Source organism: Xenopus tropicalis, chromosome 6, assembly GCF_000004195.4.
Source record: "Xenopus tropicalis strain Nigerian chromosome 6, UCB_Xtro_10.0, whole genome shotgun sequence".
NCBI lineage: Eukaryota > Metazoa > Chordata > Amphibia > Anura > Pipidae > Xenopus > Xenopus tropicalis.
Window position 1 is genome coordinate 61,166,780 of NC_030682.2, and position 24,099 is coordinate 61,190,878.

The 24,099-nt window shown below is 37.0% G+C and overlaps 1 protein-coding gene across 1 annotated transcript in view; it reads right to left on the reverse strand.

The window, feature by feature from the left end:
• itga9 (integrin subunit alpha 9) overlaps positions 1-24,099 on the reverse strand; it is a 190,711-nt gene that overhangs the window by 139,781 nt on the left and 26,831 nt on the right. Inside the window, exons 3-5 of the mRNA XM_002940247.5 lie at positions 18,204-18,310; positions 10,137-10,260; positions 6,310-6,377 (exon numbers count right to left, since the gene is read on the reverse strand). Of these exons, the coding sequence (XP_002940293.3) occupies positions 6,310-6,377; positions 10,137-10,260; positions 18,204-18,310 (299 nt within the window). The remainder of the gene's footprint in view (positions 1-6,309; positions 6,378-10,136; positions 10,261-18,203; positions 18,311-24,099) is intronic.

Below are 24,099 nucleotides of genomic sequence, written 5' to 3' on the forward strand. Positions count from 1 at the left end.
AGTATTTAGAACGCTACATATTTATGGCTGTATATATTTTTGTTATACTGTTTTCTGGCTGATTTCCAAAAAATGCCCAAGCCAAAAAAGCTTTAAGGCAAGTGTCTAAATCAGGGCTCTGCATCAGCTGTCATGGGATGCTGTTAGCAGCAGCTGGAGTGACAGTTTATAGATTTATTGTTTAAAGTGCAACTTATTAAATGCAAACCATGTTTACATTTTTCTATGGTTTTCAAATAAAACTTTATGTGCATATCCATATAGTTTTATCTACCAGGTACTTTTTAGATTAAACGTAACTATTTCTATTAATATGATCTAAATAATGTAGAATATGCAGTGTAGTACTGTGTTGGATTACAAATTATTCTAACTAAGGCAGCCAGTTAAGGATAAGGCTAGCCCACAGACGCTGTGCTCTGCTCCTTACACTGAATTCTCATCTTCCACAAAGTGTAGACAACATGCAGTTTCTGGGCAGAAATGTTTTATGCAAGTGCACTAAGGAATTCTCTTGCACTATTCCCTTCTCACTTATGCCTGAGAGTTACATAAGTGAACCCTAAATACTCACCTATTTAGGTGATACTTTTACTTGGACTAATAAAAATGATTTATCACTTACATAAAAGGAACAGTTATTTCATTTTTTTTAATTAAATATAAATTTCTAATTCATATATTTTATCGAAAGTGACATACCAGTAACACTTGTTTGATCCCAACTAAGATATAATATAAATAATGCATAGGTGCTATATCAGGCAGAGAACTGCTGTTTTGACAACCTTGCCAAAGGAATGGATCTATAGGTGGATTGCCACCTTTAGAGACAACGGCAAAAACATGCACGGACATACTTAAAGATACATGAAATATCAGTCAATTAACCTACATGCAAGATGGGCCTAACCCAAAGATGGGAGTGATGTTCGTGTTCTTCCATGTGGACTAATCTCCCCGCAATGCCATCTCACCGGCAAGAATGTAAACCGCCGGTGGGATGGCATACACGGCGCTACGATTTCCCGAAGTCAAGCGATAATGAAGATTTATCGCAGGGCGACTAATCTCCCCTTGTGCCACTGTCCTTATTCAACATGTTTGAGGGATTATAATCCATACAAAGAAGTATCTGGACAACTAGGGTAGGGCAGAGTCCAAAAAAATATCTCATAGAAAGGCACACACAGACAGTTTGCTTACAGTTGGGTAGCCCTGCTTAAGACAAAGCCTCTGTAAATACAAGCAAACAGAGAATGTTTTTGTTCACAATAAGCCCTCATGGATATAAAAAAATTCTTTCAGCATTTGTGACGTTTTAAGTTTAAAAGAGGGTGGCATGCATTTGGAAAACACAAGGACACGCCAGGATGCATCTGCTGCTGACAGAACTGAAATGCGCTTGAGATGGCTTTGCATTCTGACACCTGCTTCCTTTCTCCTCCCACAGTATCGTGTCAGTTGCCCAAATATATCTTTACCCCAAAAATACAAAAAAAAATATTATGAACCAGTTTTGGTTAAACATTATCAGTGGGCCAACAATGTTATTTTGCTTTTGTAATTATAATTTTACCCAAAAAAACATTGTTGCTCTTTTTTGTGGTCCTCTATAAAAAGCATTTTTGCCATTCATATGCTCTTGGCATTTCTAACGTTTTACTCTTACAAGTGAAACAGACTGCACCCTACTTGACGGATACGTCAAGTGCTGGACTAGCAGTCTAATCTTCTACGTCTAACTTTATTCCATTTAATGGTGAGATGAATACAACAGTCTTATTGCACCGATATCCGCTTGTGTCAGCACAACTCTGTGCCTGTCAGTGCAGAGACAAGGCAGAGGGGATAGGCTGCGCCTAGTGTGCCATTAGATTTAGGAATACATATCTGCTTGGAAAAGGCCTCTAAAGTATTATATTTAAAGGAGACATATTGTGTGAAAACAATATCGTACCAATGAATTGTACTCTAATCTAAATAAAGAAAGAATGTGCTTTTAAAAGTAGTGTTTCAGGCTGATTTAATGAGAAATGTCCCCAAAAACTCCACATTCCCGCCCATTTGTTCCACTTCATGCTGTGTCCTTTGCCAGGCTGTACAGGGGAGCCAGCAGCACTCAGTACACTGCACAGTAGGATACGAACCAATTAGCAGCTAGGCTGACCTGATAGGAAACTGAAACCTGTCTTTGCTTGTGTGACTGCAGGCCTGTGATTGGCTGCCTCCTACGGTGCTTCTGGCAGGGACCCTTAGGACATACCACTTCTCATTTGAATGGACAGGGACCAGAGAGGATCTATAGGAAGCTCCAATAAAGGGGCCATTTTTACAGAAAAAAAAGTTTTCTTTTATCCTATAAGTCTCTAATACATTAAACATCAGGTATAACTCTGGCACATATGAATTTACAACTGCCCATAGTTTAAAATAGTATAGTAACAAATACCTTCCTTTACAGACTTTTGTATGTTAAAGGACGTCAACCAAAAAAATAATTTTTTAGCTTAATAAAAGAAAACATAATTCTAAGTAACTTTGCATTATACATTTATTACAAATTTGTAATGGTTTTTATGTTATTTGTATAAATTACTATTAAAACCTTCACCTTACTGGTCACCTATCACCTTAAATTGCTAGTTAATAGAGCCCACACTCAGCCCACACTCAGGTGGGGTGAAAAAAATTGCTTTTTTTTAAAAAACAGATTCCTATTGCGCTAGGCAGGCTGTGTTTCATATCCATTTTGTGGCACACGAATGAGCATAACGAGCGCATTAAGCGCATGTGTGTGACGTAGGTCACATCCACCGCTCCTACATCACATGCGTGCACATAATGAGCAAGTGAGGAGCCTTGCTTATAAATATGGCTCCCGGCATGGGTGGCTTAGTGCCTGCAGGGTCTTTTTTTTATTATTGTTGTTTCCCCCAACCGGAGGGGAAGCAATTTAGGGTGATAGGTGCCCTTTAAAGGAGAAGGAAAGTTGGTATTTTACTGCCAATAGATTTGCCACATTAGTGACACCTAGAACAATACATTTATTCTGCAGAACCCATTACCATACCTGAGTAAACAGCTTTGGAAGCTTTCTCCCTTTGCTTAAGATAGCAGCTGCCATTTTATGTAGCTTCCTGCCTGCAGTCTAGCCGTTATAGCTGAGATCACACATTCCTAAGGGAGGGGGGGGGGGAGTCCTTAGCATTCTGGTGGGAGGGGGTGCAGGAGAGGGGAGTGAGGAGAGAACTGCGCAGACAAGAAATCCTGTGTTTCTTTTGATAGAGGAATCAGTGCAGCATTACTTTGAAGGAAAGAAGGAAAGGCTGGTAAAGACTTAATCTCAAGCTACAGGCATACCTACAGTTGTCCCATTAGTGCCATTAAGTCTCCCCATATTTCACCCGTTCAGAAGATCTGAAGCCAAACAGGAAGAAAAAATGCTGAGCTGTGTAAAGAAAGTTCCCCTCACCCCTGCACAGACACCCAGACCAAGTGAACATGCTCAGTTAGTTAGACTATGAGGCAGCTTCCTGCTGATTGGCTCAGATGCACATTCCTAAGGGGGGGAGTGAGCTCTTGAGGGAGGGGGGGGCAGGAGAGACCAGAGAGCAGAAAGCTGCGTGACTCTGGCACAGGAATTACAGACACAAGTAATCTTTTTTCAGAGAAGTCAGTGCAGCGTTTCTGTGAATGTTTATGGCTGTATTTACATAGACCTTTCTGATAAAGCTTAGTTAGTTTTTACCTTTCCTTTAAGCAAATGCGCTTAAAGCAATTAAATTTACAGATAACTTTTAAAGTACTAAAAAAGTTTAATAAATTCATATTGGAAAGTTACTTAGAATTATGAAGCACTCCTTATCCTATAAGGAGAATGACTCTACTAAGAAGCCATTTAGAAGCATATTTAGGAGTGGTGGCAGACATAAACCGCAACGTGGCTCTTTGCTTACTGTCTGCACTATGGCAGGTGGTAAGGGCAAGGCTGGCCTGTCTCCTGCTGATGCTGCCCTCTGCACTTTGTCCTGGATTTTTTATTTGGCTTAAGGTGCAGAAAGAAACCAATGCAAAATCCACATTCAGTGAGAGTAAAACCTAATTATTTATGTTGGGAACAACTTTAGACAACCAAATATTATTATACAGAGAATGAGAGTAGCATAACTCATCCTACTAAGGAACGGAAAATGTACTTGCCTGTGTTCATTAAAGTCTCAAATAGTAACCCTTAAATGCCTATAGACTGAGAAGGGTTATCAATCAAATTTAGAAAAACATAATTGAATATAACTTTTTTTGTTGTTATAACCCAGCCAGTACTTGTCTTTGTGGTATGTTAGCCATATACTAAATGATATATATATATATATATATATATATATATGGTCTATTTAATGACAAAATATGAACAATAATCTGACATAAAACAACACCTTCAGACATTAGCTAATGTTACATTTGTACAGAAATGTGTAGGGGAGATATAATTAAAGAAAAATGGAACTGGTGTATTTCTTATCTGTCAATAGTTTCAGATATTTACATTTTCATTATTCACATTAAAATATGTTTATTCTGTCTAATCAATGATGAGTGATGCTTTATAAAGTCCAGTTTGAGTGCCCTAATTCCAAAAGCTGGTGTTTTCCAGAACTTTAACAGTTTAAAAGAACTTATGTCTACTAAAGAATAACTTAATTAAACTCAATAGGATTGTTTGGTCACCAATATGGATTAATTATAGGGATCAAGTACAATGTACTGTTCTACAATAGCACAGAAAAAGCCATTGTTAAAATTTGGATTTATTTGCTAATAATGGAGTCTATGGGAGATGGCCTTCACGTGATTTGGAACTTTCGGGATAACGGGTTTACAGATAACAGATCCCATACCTGTACCTGTTACTTATCAGCACTGTTTATCCTAAAACGATTGTACCTTTGGGCCATTGACAAAATACTAAATTGGACGGGAAAATATTTTTTCATATGTTTTTTAAATAAAGTCTCAAATATATTTGTATGCACAGATACAAACATGCCTTCTGCTCCAGTAACATTGACTACTGCCACAGAATTTATGTATGTATAATTTTTATTTGGATATTTTATAATGAAAAACAGATAGTTCATTTGAACAAGACATTTAAGTACATTAAGACAATGCTATGAGGGCAATTTCTAGTCAACTTCCCTTCTAGGGCACAAAACTATTAAAATTATCCTTCCATTAACTTGAACAACAAATGCCAGAAAGCACCAGGTGCACTTTCAATACAGAAGATTACCACTTAATAGCACTAACTAGTGGGTTACAGCCTGTCAAAAACTATGCAATGTGCACTGTTGGGATATTGTCATTTTATTTTATTTGATCTCATGGAGTATATCTTCTTTTCAGCAAAAAGAAAAGCAAAAAAAACACCTAGGCAGCAAAAGGATCAAAACTGCCTATTTGCCATTACCCTTAAGGGTATTCAAATACAAGAGAGAAAGCAGACCTTTAAACTGTCCTGTTAAATCGCAGAAGTTATTCCCTGAATGAAAGGCAGAAAATGTTTGCATATGCATGGTTCCTACACTTGGCACAAAGCTGTCACCAGGGAATAAAACAAAGTAGGCAGGGGAGACATGCAGTAGTTCTCTCTCTTACATAAGTTCTTGTTGGAAATGTTTTATCAGCTCCATCTAGGAGATTCAACAAACAAAATAGACTTAAAATTCTAGGAATGAATATAGTGGATATTTGTATAATGTTTTTTTCCATCATATAAACCATGGTGTGGTAATTCAGTAACTTTTATGGCAGTTCACAAATCACTGAAAAAAATATGAATGAATGAGATTTTATATATATATATATATATATATATATATATATATATATATATATATATATATATATATATATATATATATTTGGAGACTAGAAATAAGTTTAATGTAGTATGGCAGTCAAAGAAATGTCAGGTTTCATAACAATACTGTAGTGTCAAGAAAAATGCACAAATAAAAGAATACAAATATCATAGTACCACTTCCAGCTATTGCTATGTTATGTATTGTGAAATACAATACCTACAAAGGACAGCTGATGTGGACATGCAAAGAACTTAAGTCCTATATTTACTAAACTGAGGAGGGGCCTTTCTATTTCAAGAGAGGTATATGCCATTTTAATTTAGAAGGGGCACAAAGACTACATGTCAGGAGGAGAAAATAACAGTAAAAGGACAGAGGCTGCTAAGTCTTGTTTAAATGAATTCTATAACACCCCAATGTTTAAACACACATTACTGACCTCCATAAAAGACCCTGCAATCCCTGCTTGGCAAGAGCCATGTTCTTCACCATACTTCTTCTTATATTCTGAAAATCATAAAGATAACAAAGTGGTTACTTTATTTTTCTGTGTCATTGCTGTTGGCTGTAGAAATTCTAACTTTGTAACCCACACAGAATCTTACCTCAAGTACCACCCAGCCACAAAGAGTTAGATTTAAGGAACTTGCTTAGCCACAAAAATGTGGTCCTCAAACCAAATGCATTTCAGCAGGGTTAGAGCTTTTATATATGGCATAGTAGAATCCCCATTTTACATTTTTTAGGGGACTAGAAAAATAAACTATTTTTTGGGGTTTAGCTAAACAGATTAAGATTACATTTACTTTTTCATTTAAAACCTCCATGACTGTACACAAAATATTTTTTTTACATTAAAAAGTCAGAATTTTCCTGTGCTAAGATGCAAAAAGACTTCTTCCATTAGTTGGAAAAAGTTCTACAGTTGTTTACATATTTAATGATTTATTCCTGTGTTCCTCAACCTAACATTATTTTTTCAATTACAAACAGCACACTTAGGCCCATTCATTAAAGCACGAATTTCGGATTGTTAAAAGCATGACTGGAAAAATTTCGTAGTAATTATGATAATTACTGATGTGTGTTAATTGCGTTAAAATTTGTGGTCATACGAAAATAACACGCTTGTGATCCGAAAGTTACAAAATTTTCGTATCTGAACAATCGTAAATGGTGCGAAAACCTTTCTGAAACTTCAATGCATGATTTTGGAAACCTTCCATAGTACTCAATGGCACTCTGCAGCTCCAACCTGGCCAAAAAATAGTGACGATACCAAAAATTGAATGAATTCCGAAATGTTCATAATCGTTGTGACAATACAACTTTTCCATGCAAATTTACACAAAATGCAAAAAAGTTACGTAATTTTAACAATATTATCATGGTTATTACGAAAAGTTCTAAACTTTAGAAAAAATACGATTTGTTCCCTATTGTGGTCAATGAATGGGCCCATTATTCTGACAGATGTGGCTTAACTGCAGTAGGGCAAAATGTTGAAAAGGCAACCGATTTAGCATTTACATACAATGAAAAATAAAATAAAACCTGTTTGTATATAGTGCTTTATTCCACAGTGCTGGCAGATAACAGTACCAGAACTAGGGTTAGGCAGTAGCAAAGCATGTAGTTCTAGGGTGCAGGGGGTGCAATTTCACAAAAAAAAAAAGAACTACATGATAATCTGCCCTTCCACTTCTCTGGCTTACTCTACGTTCCTGAAAACGCAAGCAGGAGAGACCCTATAGGTGTGCAAGTGAGGGAGAGCCGGATTGGTGAACAGTCGAAAAAGCTAATGGGCAGGCCAGCACAAGAGGCATTTGGCACATTGTACAACGTTGCAGAATATGTTGGCATTTTATAATTACCGTATGTATTAATAATATGCTTTAGTTTTGAATACAAGCAGAATGGCGTTTATTTATACATGTATGGATTATTTTTAAAGTGCTGTAAAATCAATCAGCAAACAAAAAACTTTAACCACAGAAACAAAGCTTAAAGGAGAATGCAAGTCAAAATTTAAAAAGCACACTGCCCAATAGTCCTGTTGTTTAGTAAAAACGCCACACTTTTGGCTCACCTAATTAAATATTTACTCAGTCACACTTACTTTATATTTTATATCTGTTTTCTTGAACAGGCAGCCATCTTTAAAAAGGTATTCTGCCTTCCTTTCCCTCCTTGCTTCATACTGCACACGTGTTTCATTCCCTCCCCCCGCCCTGTGGCAGATCTGCTTCTGATTGGCTGGTGGGCATGTGTAGCTCAGAACAGGAGACAGGATCAAGTTATGCACATGTGCATTGCTACTGAAGGCTGCCGCTGGCAGCCTACAGGAAGGGAAGAGAGATTTCAGTGATGTCACTGTAGTCTTCACACTGCTGTAGGCTGCCAGCACCATATCTCAGAGAGGCAAGCAGGGATCTGGGAATTTAGATATGCAGTAAGTACTAAAAAAGAATGCCTTTAGACTTACTTTTAATTTATATTAACCTTTCCTTGTCCTTTAAAGAGATAATGACAGCAACAATTAAACCAATTTTACCTCTATTATAACATTGCCTTTGAATGGTATTTATAATTTTCCCATAAAAGTATTTGCCCATTGCTTTCACATTATTTGTCTAATCCCTCATATTTCTCTATGAGGGGGCTGCCATATTTGTGCAGCAGTAGGCCGTTAGCATGAGAAGCTATTACTGACTGGTTGAGAAAGGACAGTCAGGTTGGCAAAACTGTTGGGTTTAGAAACTTCAAGTAAAAACACTCCACTTTTAACACAATCAGTATCACTTTAAAAGGTCAGAAAATCTCATTCATGAAATCACACAATAAAGAGGATCAGGGAAAATAATATACATGGGGTATATAACAGTCAGTAAAGGGTAAAGCTGGTAATGTTTATAAGCAGAAACATAGCTGAAAGGTTAAGATATTAGTAGATAAATGGGGCAAAGTCTTAAGGAGGCCATACACACACCGATAATATTGTACGGATGAAAATAGTATGTCGGTGGCATCTAATATGTGACATTATTATATTCTGGAAATAATGCAAAGATGGAAGCAGTAGTAGAAAACATAATGGGATACACCACTACTGTCTGCAATTTAGCATGAGGGGTACTGGGATTCCAGCAATACCAAAGGTGCTGCATGGGTCAGTCATCCTAAGCGACATGTGCATTTAATCACTTAATACAGCTACTTAGGTTAAAAGCCCATTTTGTGTACATGAGATTTTCTTTGTGTGTGGGCACAAGACATGATGTTTTTATATGTTTAGACTAATATGGACAGTCTGAGACAGAATCATGCATAATATCAGAAAGTAAATTCAAGGAAAATTTTGCACAACCAATTTTGTTCCTCAAGTGTATAAATAAGTTGGAAAAGCATAGTAAATACTATATAAGTTAATTCATATTCTGCGAAATTCAAATTATGACATTCATTTACATAATGCTTATCTAACATGGATCAATACATATTTAAAATAAAAAATGCAATGCATGTAATATAATATATAGAGGGCATTAAAAGAGACAATGTGTAAAAGGGCATGTAGCTCTTATAGACAGAAAAGTGGTGACTGTGATTTATGCAACTGCCATAATAGCGTTAGGGAAGAAAGACAACAAAAAAACTGAAAGAAGACTTTCCAGTGGTCAGATCCTCCTTCCTTTAGACAGAACATCGATTGAAATTTGATTAGAGATACAACATAACAAATGGTTTAATTTTTTACCACAAAAAAAAAAAATTAAATGAAATTAGTATTGTAAAAATGTCACATACGTATTAATAGTGTGCAAGACTCTAATTAGGACATCAGTTTCATAGTGGATGTTACAATAATTTACACCACCAAAGAGTGCCCAGACTTACAAAAGATGGCTTGATATTAAAAAGAGACTAAACATTTCTTAATCTGCTAATATAGAAAGGTCTGCAAGCTGTAACTGCCATAAATGTTGTGTTCTTCTACTCTAAGATCTCAGTGAAATACTGTCCTATAAGGAGACAAAATTGCACTGTAATAACAAACTTGCTTTCATCAAAAAAATTCTGTTCTGATTTACAACTCCCAGCTCTGAGGACAGTCTGTTTATTTAATACTTAGTATAATAATATTTTGTTTCGTGGAATGCTTGTGGGTTGTACATTTGTTAAGGATACTGCATAGTAAATTTCTGTCATACAATGGAAAAAAAATGATTACCTGCTAAAAAAGTCAGAACATTTTTTTAAACTTACCTTCATAACATGGCATTAAGTTATTTCCATTGGCATGCAGGTTTGGTGGAATGATGACACAATAGCCATATGGAAGTATATCTTCACTTTCATAGTAGATATTCTTCCAGCGGTGTGCACAAGCCTAAAAAAAGCATATTATAATATTATGGAACACTTAATTTCAGTATATCTGCCATGCCTACTCTAGTTTCCTGATAAAGCCATACCTTCCTATATTTGAAATGTAAAAATTGTGACATGTTTAGGTCACCTCCAATTCACCCTGCACACACACTTTTTTATGCCCAGATTTAGGCATATTCCATCTGAATTGGGGAAGGGGACCGGGGACCAGGAAAATACATGATTTTCTACCCTATCAGAGCATATCTAGTTACAATAAGGGCAGGGAGGACTCTAAAAAAAGGTTAAGGGCCAGAAAGTCCTCCATGCAGTTTCCAGAAGCTACTATTAGGGAAAAAGCCAGACCGAGTAGCAGAAAGTACAGGTTGGGAAAGAGAATGGCTAAGAGAGGGGAAGTGAAGGAGAAGGGTAGAGAAAAAAATAATTGAAATAAACGGGTTAAAAGCTGAATGACAAAGTGGATAAAAACAGAAAGAGAAGAACATTCTTTTCTGTCTGTCCAATTGCAAGCCGTTCATGAAAACACACATTCCTTATTCCCTTCTCAAGTACCTTTTAGAGAAGGAATGTATTAATATGAACAATTATAGCTGCCATGTCAATTAAGCTTATACTACTCAAGCAAATAACTTGCACATGTGACTGTAGGTATGGTTGAACCTCCATACATTCTGTTACTTATATAACTGCCCAAAATTGGATGTGATTGATAAAATCGATAAACAACACCTCAGATTGTTCAAATGACTGCACTTCAACTAAAGTTTGGCCATCCACAGAAACGCACAGCTTAATATCCAGTCATTGTTGATGGGTTATATATTACCAATATATTAGCAATGCAATTAAGAATATATAGATTATATTATATATAAATATAAAGATGGAGCTCAATGAAGGAAGATCATGCCCCTAGGTGTGTCATCCTAAAGTCATCATATACAATATAAGTCAATGGACCATGTCTTCTTTTGTGCAAATTTACCATTTAAAATCATTCACAATGCTGAAAGAATGGAACCTCTAATAGAAATCAGGAGCAAATTGAAACATTCAGTTAACAATTAATAACATTAATTAATGCAGCTAAAAATTAGAATAAGAGATTTTTATGTCATAGTCGTTGTTTTTTTCTGTCAAGCACCCATGACCCCCCATACTAATACTAATATTAAAGTGGGGAACACTAGAAAATGTCCTCGTGTATATCTTTAATACCACTGGTAATTTGTTTTCATATTTTTCTAAATAAATAAGAATATTGCAAAGTAAAAAAACAAAAAAAAATTTAAAACAAAAATGAAACGCTCCTCTGCAACGTCAGGACCAGCAGCATCCCGCCCACCCTCCCCTAATTTTTTGCAATGGTTGTGGTATTTGGTTTTATAACATGCATAACTTCTAATTTCTTGTTCCTGTCACAGCTGGGCGGAGGAATGCTTGCGAAGGAGGGCACAGGGCCCGGTGGTAAGATGGCTACAAGCCAGTGGTGACTGTTATGGGAACTCTCCGGGGATGGATCCCGTGAGTTCGGTGGAGTTAAGGTGCCTGCTAACACGTGCCCATCCGAGGCGGCTTCTGAAGGTGGCTGGCACTGCAGGTACATCTGGTATGGTGTTATTGTGGCAAGCATTCCTGGGTGGGTTTTTTCTTCATGTGAAAAGAAAAAGGTTATATCCAGTTTTTGAAACAGTTTTCTTGTTAACAATACCTTAATGGTAATAAAAAGCTGTGGCCTTTCCATCCCAAAATATGCCTGAGAGTCTCATTATTGGGGGGTTACTGAGGGGAACGGGCAGAACGATTAAGAAAAAGAGTAGTTCATGCAGGGGGCTGTAGGCTTGACGTTGCACCGGGCATTTCACGTGACATAATTCATGACCAGTAGAGATGTTTTACAAGCTTTAGAAATAAAAATGCTGAAAATGCCAAAGCCCCATATCCCATAGCAAGCATTTAGTGTAAAAGTGCAGTCTGCTATCAGTTAGAAATTGAAAGCAAAGACTTTATTGATTGCTACTGGAAAGTGCACTGGTGCCATTTAGCACATATGTTAGCAAAACAGTCCTGTTTTTAATGTCAATATGACACAAATTCCAAATTTGTTGGAAAAGATTGTCTAGTAAAAGAATATCAAGATAATATAAGCAAATACTTCATTAATATACAAGAAGTAGTCCAGTCATGGTACTCATATCGGTAAAAGGTAGTTCCACCAGAGAAGTAAAGTAACAGTACCCATGGTTATGGCGAAAGGACTGGAAGAATTTTATATAATGGCAGATTTCATTACTATGCTTTAACCCCTTATATTACATACAGATTTTTAAATGTCCCACTATATGTAACCTAGACAGTTGTGCAACAGGAAAACAGCCTGTAATGTAACAGAAAAACAAAACAGGTTTATTTTAGAGGTATTTGGCAGCAGGGTGCGTTCCGAAAGTCACAAAATATTCAGATCTGAGCATTCGTAAATGGCGCGAAAACCTTTCTGGCTTTGACTATAAAGATTTTCATTCATCCAGGTCATGGTATATCATGGTATATCATGGTATCAATAAATCTAAAGAAACTGGACTTGTTAGGTAATCATTGAAGATGTTTCACTACTACTCTGAGCAGCTTCATCAGTTCAACTGACTGGTATTGGAGGTCCTTAACTTTCTGGCTTTAAAACCTTCAATGTATGATTTTGGAAGGCTTCTATAGGACTCAATGGCACTGTACAGATCCAACCTGGCCTGGTCGTAACAAAAACAACAAAAAAGTTGTGGGATTTTAACAATATTATCGTGTTCATCACGAAAAGTTCTCAAAAAAAAAATTTCTGGTTTAATGAATGTCAGTCAAAATTTGACAATATTTATAAAGTTTAGATCTTTTTTAAATTTATAAAAATGACCAATGACATATGCTTAACTTGTTAATTGCAAATAATTTACCTCTGTGTCAGTAGGCCATACAGTAGCTTATAGCTTGCACAGAAGTAACGTAAATTCAGTTAATTAAATGGTCCCTTTAATACATTGTAAAGTGTTAAGTATGGTTGCCTTTGTTTGAAAAGACAGACACAGTTACTTAGGTCAACTCCATCTGAATTTGCTGACCCCTGTTAGAAACTCATGTTTTCTTTGCAAGTGATTGCCAGAAAGCAGAAAAAGGGAAGGAGGGGTGGTGATTGGTTTTAAAAAATACATAGTTCTGTACTATAATTTACAATGAGAAAATTGAAGCTGTTTATGTCATCTCTGTGGGAGAGCTACTGTAGACAGCAGAGGGGACAGTAATATACATTTTTATAAGCACCAGTATTACATCTCTGTGGTATGCAGGTATACCCAGGCATATTGATTCAATGATTATTCATTGAAACACAATTATAAAAGTATTGATTTTGCAGAGGAAGATGACTCAACTGCCACATTGTATATGGTTTTTTTTTATTACTTCTTCGCTATAAAATGGGGGTCAGTAATGAACATGTGTTGCTTAGTTGTTTAATTAGAAACATTTTCATTCTGTTTTAATAAACTTTTATTTTGCCAAAATGTTTCACTTTTGTAAGCTGTGGCATTATAAACAAATGTGTTGCAAGAAAAAAAAAAACAAGTTATTTTTTTTGACTTGACCTCTGGAACCTTAGTCCAGATGGCAAGAAAGGATGAATGTCAGCTGGCCATAAAGAACCAATGTTTACAAAGTCACATCCTGTGATGTGATACATTAGGACAGAGAATTTTAAGATTAGTGTACAAACATGTCCTTGTTCATCTCCTCTGGCCATTTTCTTTCGTGTTTTCTTGATTTCACCTATTTTATTTTTTTTATCAGTGCACTCTACAGTAGATTAATACAATTGTCCCCAGTGTGATACTAGAATACTGAAGGAGTGCAGTAGTAGAGGGAAAACCTTGGTTGTGTGCATGGAGGGCAAATGCCACTTTACTAGATAGCAATAGATCCCTTTGCAAAATTTCTTCTTGCTCCCCTTGTCACACACATATCCATGACTCCAATGATCATTACAAACTTATTCATCTCATCCAGTCAATCAATTCATATTCTGCCAGGTAGGAGTCTGTTTAGGTGCCTGCACATTTTCTAAACATCCAACATGCCCCAAGGATTCTATGTGATGCATCAGCATTTAACTTACTCATACAAAGATATACTGGTTATATAAGAACTGTGTTCTGTTACTCAGGAAAATTGCACACCCATTTTCCTCTAGTAGACCAGAAAGGTTTGGATCACTTCATCCACATACTTCACATACTTTTTTTATTTTAACATCAACTTACTCATGTCAATGTTTGTCTATGAATCAAAAGTGTGTATTTATATTGGTAAAACTTTTATTTAAACAGCTTGCCTCCCGATGGTCTAACCCTGGGATATTCAACCTTTGCTTTTTTTTGCTGCTCTACAACTGGGACATTGCAGCATTTCCTACAGGCTCTGGTACTTGGTGGATGCTGGCATATCCCAGATTTAAGGAGACTATAATAATAATAATAATAATAATACTTAAATTAATTAATTAATATGAATACTAAAGTAACCAAGCATATTCTGGTAAATGGTAATTTGTGATTTTGTGAACACGCATTGTGGCACAAACTGTAGAGCACACAGAAACATTATATGCACTTACATAAACTGTGTTATTTATATGTATGTATGAGCGCATATTTTTTAGAAGAAATTTGGAACTGGTACCATATAAAGTCAGGATATCCCAAAACAATGCTCCTCACTTATTTTTTTATTGCAAGACGTGTGCCCAAAATAATTAAGGAAACTTCAAAATATATACATACAATTACTTTGTGCTATACAGTATATAGAAAGTTTTCTGCCCATAATAAGAATAAGTTGGGACCAAGTTGGGTCTGAGTCCCCAACTGTAATATTCAATCTGATATAGCCTGCCCAGAGAAATAAATATTGTAATGATATCACTGAATGCTGTAGAAAGGCTGTGGCAGATTTAAATTTTACTGCTGGAGGTCAAGACTTTTGTAAAATTTGGGTTGAACGTCCTCATTTTTATAAATTGTATGCTGCTGTAAAGGCTAGAGTAACACTGCTAAGCCCCTAAGAAAGTAGTGGTAACAGTGTGCTAAAAACATTGCACAAGATTTTGAAGAATGAGGCACACATGGGTATGTGTAATTGATGATAAAACTAAATTAAACAATATAATCATATAGGCATATAGAATAACACTACTTAACTATATACAGTACATAACACAAAATATAAGCTAGGGGTACAAAATTTGTACACTTCTTTATTCCAATATTTGGACCAAGAAACTATAAGGGGTGAGTTGAATACTTATAGAAATCTCTTTCTCCATTACTACACCATTACTACACCAGCGTCACAGTATTTTTTGATTTTTTTCTTAATGGTTTTCTGAATAGAAAGCTATAAAGTCATTCAAAAGTTTCTGAAATGCCTTACTTGACCATGAAACAAATATTACACATGGTGGCTTAATGGGTAGCAAACTGCAGTTCTCCTGAATTTTAAGTCAGTTCTGGGAACTATCTGTAAAGTGTTTGTATGTTCTCCCTGTGTCTATGTGGGTTTTTTCATGTGATTTCTGATTTTCTGTGCTGTTAAAACTGCAGACCAGTTAGCACAGGGCTATCACAATGAAGATTCTTTCATGTCTTAAAGTGGTCATACCCGTTACAATAACAATCTTTCCTGTGACCATTGGTTGCGAGAAAAATCGTTTGTCCACTTATTTTAAGAGCAGGTAGAAACAATAGAATTTTAGCCCAATCTGATGATTCCATATTATCCTACTACCCATGATCAATATGCAAGGATTTTGCCATTATTGGTCACCTCATAAACCCCCATACACGCACCAAGTATCGTGTGAAACCTCGTTTCTCCCAGCCCTATCACTTCTGCATCTGGGCTCCTGCTGTAGACTTTGAGAGGGCAGTTGTTTATTTAAGTATGTAACCTCTGTTACTCTGAAAAGCTTTAGCTGAATTAGATGACAAAATCCAATCCATGCAAGCTAATAGTATTGCTATATGTTCCTAGTAAAAAATATCAACTGAGATAACAACTAACACATTTCAGCTTGTACAGCACGTAAAGCCTTAGCTACTGATATTAAATACACAGCTTGGAGTTCAATACGGACAGCAGAACTATACCCAGGACCGTCAACAGAGGGGGAGAGTGGGTACTGCTGTGAACAGGGTGAAAACTTAAATCTCTGGATATTGCCTAACATATTGGCTCCCGCAGTGAATTCATTTTTCACTGCCCTTTAATTTAAAAGTGAACTTCTCCTTTAAGAAAAAGCCACACCCTCATATGTAAAGGCACCAAGTTTGCCCAGGTGCAGATACCCACAGCAACCAATAAGATCTTTTAAAGAGGTGACCAGTAAATGCTACTTGCTGATTGGTTGTTATTGGTTACTTTGCCTAGGCAAACTTAGTGCCATTTATTGCATAACCCAGTTATTCTCATAAAGCAATGACACCAACAACTTTTTGAATATGCCTCTCCAAAGTAACATTCTACATCTGAATTTGTTTGAAGCAGAGGTTTTTTATTTTTTTAATTCTTTCTTTTCATTTTTTTAAAACAAAGGACAAAAGTATCCCTTTATTGGACTGAGTTTATAACCATTAACTGAAGTCTACTGAATGAGTGTGGGTGAACCTTCTGATCTGTAGCTTGTGAAAACAAGTCTCTGGCTCACATAAAAGCACAAGTTTGAGCTGGCTGCTGTAGGAATAGCTCTGACCCCCACAGTAGCTTTTAAACAATGCAACCTCTGTAAGCAGCCTAATATACTAAAAGAAACATTCAAAGGCCAATTTATATTCAAAGCTATAGTCAAACTTGTATTTTATATTAATATTTTCTGGTTTAATGAGCGTAGGGAATTTACCATGTTATACTACACATTATCTGAGACAACCAAAACAGCCAGCACAGATATATAGACTGAGAAGTGAATTAGTGCTGGTGACATTTTCCAGAAATCAACATAAATTTATTTAAGATGTTACTTTTATATTTAAAGAAACAGTAACATCATTACCGCTAAAGCACATCACCGAATATGTCTAAAAAAGGGTCTTACTGTATTCCTGATCTAATAAACCAGGAGGAGATCAATCTAAAACAACAAAACATCTACACAATCTGGACTTTGATGTGGGAAACAGAACACTGCTAGAAAAAACAATAAGACTTTTTCAATCAAGTCCATTATATGTGGAAAAGCAGGCAAATGGATTCTCCCTGGTAATGACCGGGCCTTGTTACTACAAAGAACCCCCTTATTACCAACAGATCATACCAGCATAGGCCCTAAGGGGCCTGAAGGCACAATATTAACCTCTGAAGGCAACAACTACGTACTGATAGTAAATATAGCAGTAAATATAGGAGCCTTCACTTTGTTTCAGAGGGACAGGAGAAAAATAAAGGAAGAGAGGTATGTCTGTTATGCAGCATTTAAAACTCAATATAAAGGAAGAAGTGATGTTGGAGTATAAAGTGTTGCTACGCAACATGTGATGGTGCTATATAAATAACTGTATTAATAATTGCGGAGCACTGTAAAAGAGATGACATATATGGATGATATTTGCATGATTGGTTACTATGGGTTACAATACATTTAGCAACACTTCACCTTTTACTACATTGTCCCATATTCAATAAAACAGGGTAGTGTGTTACTGGGCAGAAAGAAGCAGAAATCTTGTTGCCATTTGAATCCATCTGAAGATTGCAGTTATCTCCTCGGAAAGGGTGTTTAAAATATTTTTCGTGAAGTACCATGTCACAAATACAAGATTAGCTCACTGTGCAATCATTGACATACCCAGCCAGAACTTATTTTTACAAATGTCTTAATGATCTGGATGGGAAGCATGTTCTTACCAATACACTGCCATTAGCCTTCGGCTGTCTAGCCAGGGTCACTCCCATCCATTCATCTTCTCTATCACCTTTGCATGTTTTTCCACAGCGAGTCCCCCGACTATTTCCTGAGAGAGATGAATGAACAAATCAGTATCCTGGCAGATGGTACAGCTTAGCAGTCTATGCTACACCAAGAAAAGAAACTCTCCGGGTCAACAGAGGAACTTCATATGTTGTCACACTTACTGTGTGTGTCAGATAAAACCAACTAGCTTCCAGTTAAATGTGATGAACAACATAGATATAAAAAGCCAGTTCACCAAACAGGAAGCTTTAAATGGATTTTAAATAACGGCAATCATAACCAATAATAATTCCAGTCACCAACCAATAATAACCAATAACTGAGCAATCTTATGATAATTTAAGACTTTTCAAAGTGTACATTAAGAGGCCTTGCTGAAAAAACTGTGGAAAAAGCTGTGGAAAATAAATGGCAAATTTGCTACCAGATTTTATGTCGTTATTTTACTTAAGTTCCGGCGGAAATAAATTTGCAAACTCTCTATTTAGAATAATCCCATTTGCGTTAAACTGCCTTGGTTCACTGTGTAAACTCTGTGTACTGCCAGATCTGGTAAAAGCCTGTTCACTTTGGACATGCAGTTCATTTTTACAAAACTTTATTAGGGGTCAAACCCTTGAGGTGTACTAGTCTCGGCATAGAGTGCTGGATCAAAAATCTGGTATTCTGTGTAGAGAGCAGCTTCAGAAGGCCTGGCCCTGTCAGACCATAAAGACAGGGCCCTGATGCGGGCTATGCCTCCTGCCGCTCCATACCTTGCACTTCGAATGCCTACGTACCACCACCAGCCCATCCCTCTTGAATCATGTGTTGCCTAACCCAGCATAGAGGCCTGTGGTTACTTGTACAATGTACCATTTTGCACACTGCATGGGGCACTGTAAATAACCCCTATTGTTTTTAATGAACTGACACGAGTCAAAAATTTGTCATCCACCATTAGTATTTCTGAAGCTTGACTAAAATCTGTGACAAAGCAACTGCTACAAGCAATGTATTAAGTTACAACAGTTTTGAGGGCAGTTGACCTTACTTACATAATTTATATGGGGAGAAACATTATACAAATTCATTTTTAAAACCTACATTTTTTATGCTAAAAAACAGAATCATATTAATTAATTTATACTTATTTGTGGCAAACTATCTTATAATCATAAGTTTTATAACTTATATAAGTTTAGGTTATATAACCCTTAAAGTAACAGCCTTTCCATTTTTGACTGGGAGTTTTCTGCAGAGCTTTGCTTTTCAGTAACTGGGTACTAAAAGCGATGCTTCTCAGTCTATTAGCATCTTTTGCTTGGTGATCCATAGCAGAAAGTAACCTTTTCATTACATATTTAACATACTAAAGCAGGTTTCCTTCTATAAAAATGAATTCACTTGTTGCTGACAGCAACACTGTATTCTAAAGGACACTGGCCAGGAGAATATATTTTGCATTAGCAATATATTAATATACAGAAAATAATCTAATAATAATAAATATACAGGAAGGTTTAAATAGTGTTGTGCTTGACCACAAAACCTTTGCTCAACTGCATGTGGTGCTTGACCTGGGATGTTTCCAATTATCATTCTTTTTTTTAAATGTCACACAGGTCAGCTTTTAGAATCAACGGGGGCATGTTGACACACAGGCATTCTCTCAGATTTCAGCCATCAGCCTTGCTCATCTGTGGAATTTGAATAACACAGCCTTATTTAAGCAAGTATGATGTAGGCAGAATAATAAATCTTTAAGCGTCTTCTTATCCAAATTCAGTGGAAGAGACACATTAAAAGCAATAGCCTATAAGCAAGCACTAGAGGACAGCAGAGACATGCATCTGTCCAAAGAGACTTAAGAAATAAAACTAAACAATAAATCAATGAATATATGCAAATGGTAAAGTAGGTACAATTTTAAACTATTTTTGGCTGTGAAATTGAGCATTCAGTCATCTCAGCAAGAAGCGGTTTTGCAACATACTGTTAGACATTACCCTAGGACTAGTGGCACACTGGCAGTTTATCCACTGATGCAATCCATCCTATATTTTTATCCATTTTCCCTATTAATAACATTGGCATCAATCATTATTTTTACTGGCCAGGCCATTAAAATACCGGCTAGGGGCAACCGTACTCAGACCTATACAGCGCCTTGCAAAAGTATTCACCCACCTTGGCTTTTTACCTATTTTGTTACATTCCAAGCTGTAATTTAAATGTTTCTTAATCTTATTTATGTGATGGATCTGCACAAAATAGTCTAAGTTGGTGAAGTGAAATGAGAAAAATATATAAAAAAAAGAATTAAAAAAAAAAAAAAAACTGAAAATTGGCATGTGCATATATATTCACACTCTTTGCCATGAAGCCCATAAAAAGTCCTGGTGCAACCAATTACCTTCAAACGTCACATCACTAGTGAAATGAAGTCCACCTGTGTGTCACATGATCTGTCAGTATAAACACACCCTTTCAGAGGCTCCAACACCACTAAGCAAAATGTATCCCACCATGAAGACTAAGGAGCTCTGCAAAGAAGTAAGTGACACAGTTGTTGAGAAGTACAATTCAGGGTTGGGTTAAAAAGAAATATACAAATCTTTTAGGATCCCCCGCAGCACCATCAAATCCATCATCTTCAAATGGAAAGAAAATGGTACCACAACAAGAGAGGGCTCACAGACCAGGCATTAATCAGAGAGGCAGCAGAGACAAAAAGGTAACCCTGAAGGAGTTGCAGAGTTCCACAGCAGAGACTGGAGTATCTGTCCATAGTACCACAATAAGTCATAGAGCTGGGCTCCATAGAAGAGTGGCCAGAAAAAAGTCACTACTTAACGTTAACAATAAGAAGGCACGTTTGAGTTTGCCAAAAGGCATGTGGGCAATAACCCAAATGTATGGAGGAAGGTACTCTGGTCAGATTGAACTTTTCGGCCACAAAGGAAGATGCTATATCTGGAGCAAACCTAACACATCCCATAACCCCAAAAACACCATCGCCACAGTGAAACGTGGTGGTGGCAGCATCATGTTGTGGGGATGTTTTTCAGCAGCAGGGACTGGGAAACTGGTCCGAGTCGAGGGAAAGTTGTATAGTGCTAAATGCAGGTATATTCTGTGTCAGTCTGCCTGTGATTTGAGACTGGGATGGAGGTTCAACTTCCAGCAGGACAATGACCCGAAGCATACTGCTAAAACATTTAAATGTGTTGGAATGGCCTAGTCAAAGTCCAGACCACAATCCAATTGAGAATCTGTGGTCATACTGTTCAGCGAAAAAGATCCAACATGAACGAGCTGAGCAGTTTTGCCTTGAGGAATGGGCAAAAATCCCAGTGGCAAGATGTGGCAAGCTCGTAGAGACTTATCCAAAGCGACTTGCAGCTGTAATTACCACAAAAGGTGGCTCTACACTGACTTGGGGGGGTGAACAGTTATGCGCACTGAAGTTTTCTGTTATTCTGTCCTATTTGTTGTTTGCTTCACAATGCCTACAAGTTGTAGGCATGTTCTGTAAATGATAAGATACAAACTCTCAATACAATCCATTTTAATTCCAGGTTTTGAGGCAACAAAACATGAAAAATGTTTGCAAAGCATTGTAAATGATGTATAATTACATTTGCACCAAATACATGGGCTTACAGTAAAAAAATAAATAAATAAAGCACATAAGCTATTTGTATCCTGCTATTGGCTGATACCAACTCCGGTATGCAACCTAGCTAATGTACAAAAAAATGTGCTTATGACCTGATGTAATTTGCCTGCTTATCCTTTTGATAACTTGGCTACTGACATCACAGGTAAGACAATTAGAAAAAACCTTACATAACTTCTTTGGTGGTCATTTGGTGGTATCGCCCTAACACCAAGGAGTGGTGAAAAGCTGACTTCTCATAAAATGCTGAAGCTGGGGACAGGCAAACAGGGGCAATTTGACTGGTGCTGGTTTCTGCTGAACTGCAATACTGAACTGTGCCATAGAACTAAACCATACCAAACAGGTTTAATATTCTTTAAAAGTATTTATTTCCTGCTGCCTATTGAGGTTATGTTACAAAATATTCTAAACTTGCCCAAGTGCAGTGACCTATAGTAGCCAACCAGCAGGTAGCATTTACTGGTTACTTGTTTAATAGCAAAACTATCTTATTGGTTGCTTTTGCATCTTATTGTTTGCTTTTGGTTACTGCACCTGGTTAAACCTATTCCCTTTTATTATTTATGGGGTAAAGCCTTCTATCCACTGAATGTGTGTATATACAACTGCGGTTATACATTAGACAAATTAATAATGACTATTTAACATTTAACTAAACAAATTAAATAAAATATATTCCCAAATCATTTTAAATTATTTCTTTGGCATTTCTGAATAATTTACATTTGAAGTTTATCTTGGTTATATTTTCCCAGGCAAACTTCTTTATTAACCTCTGCTGACTTTAAAGTGGTCTCCTAACACCACTGCCAGAAACTGCTGTTTTACCTTTTTTCACAAATGTCCAATCTAAAACATTCACACTCTCATACAGAAATGTACTAGTTAACCAAAATACCACTTCTTCTCGAATTAGAGTCTACAATAGCAGAATTCCCAACTGCAGTTCTGAATTTTCCAAAATAGGTTAAAACTCATGTTGGCTTATTTGTTTACCATGTACAGTTGCCATCTGTTCAGTTATGAACCAAACAGCTTGGTTTTTTAAGGGCTGTCCAGTTCAAAACTTTCTGCCTGGTTTTCAATATTCTAAAATACTCAGGCATAAATTCACAGATCCTTCGGATGCAATAACCCTGACCCTGACACTATTATGCTGCCTGAAATGTTTTGCGTGCTCCCTGTGCGTGTCATCACACATATTGCAGACACCATCACAAACACCACTGATGTCACTGCACTGCCCCCTTTGCTGCTCCAGCAACACTTTTCCCATCCATTATTTTCTGCATAAATATTATTAGTAGTATTATACTTTATTTATATAGCACCCACATATTTGACAGCTTTTTGTTGTTATAATTAACACATTTATAAAACTCCAACATGTTCCACAGTATTGTCCAACATATCAGTGTATAAAATAAACAAACATGAACACATACAAAAACAACCAATAACCAATACAAAGTTTGAAGGGAGGGCCCTGCCCAAAACAGCTTACATTAATACTATCACTATACACCTAAGGGCTGTGACACACAGGGAGATTAGTCGCCGTGCAACTTCAGCAAATTGTGCCATCGCGTATACCATCCCACCGGCGTTTTACATTCTAGCTGGTGGGATGGCATTTCGGGGAGATTAGTTGCCCACAACAAGGAAGATTAATCTCCCTGTGTGTCACAGCCCTAACAGACCTGCTGCCACATCTTGGTTATATTCTTTACTCTATGGATATTGCTCAGACATGCCCCTAGCCACAGCTATTAACTGCAAAATGTTGATTCAGTCTTTCCTGGCTTTCCATTTTACACATGGCAATCTCACAGTCACTGATGAATTCAAGAGAATTTATTCTCACCTTTCACCTACACCAGTGCTGTCCAACTGGTGGCTGGTGGGCCACATGCGGAGCATGGCACACAGGCAGCTAAAGGCAGGCAGAGTATGGCACATACAGGCAGAATAGGGCAGGCAGAGTATGGCACACACAGGCAGGGTATGGCAGGCAGAGTATGGCACACACAGGCAGCATAGGGCAGGTAGAGTATAGCATACACAGGCAGGGTATGGCAGGCAGAGTATGGCACACACAGGCAGCATAGGGCAGGCAGAGTATGGTACACACAGGCAGGGTAGGGCAGGCAGAGTATGGCACACAC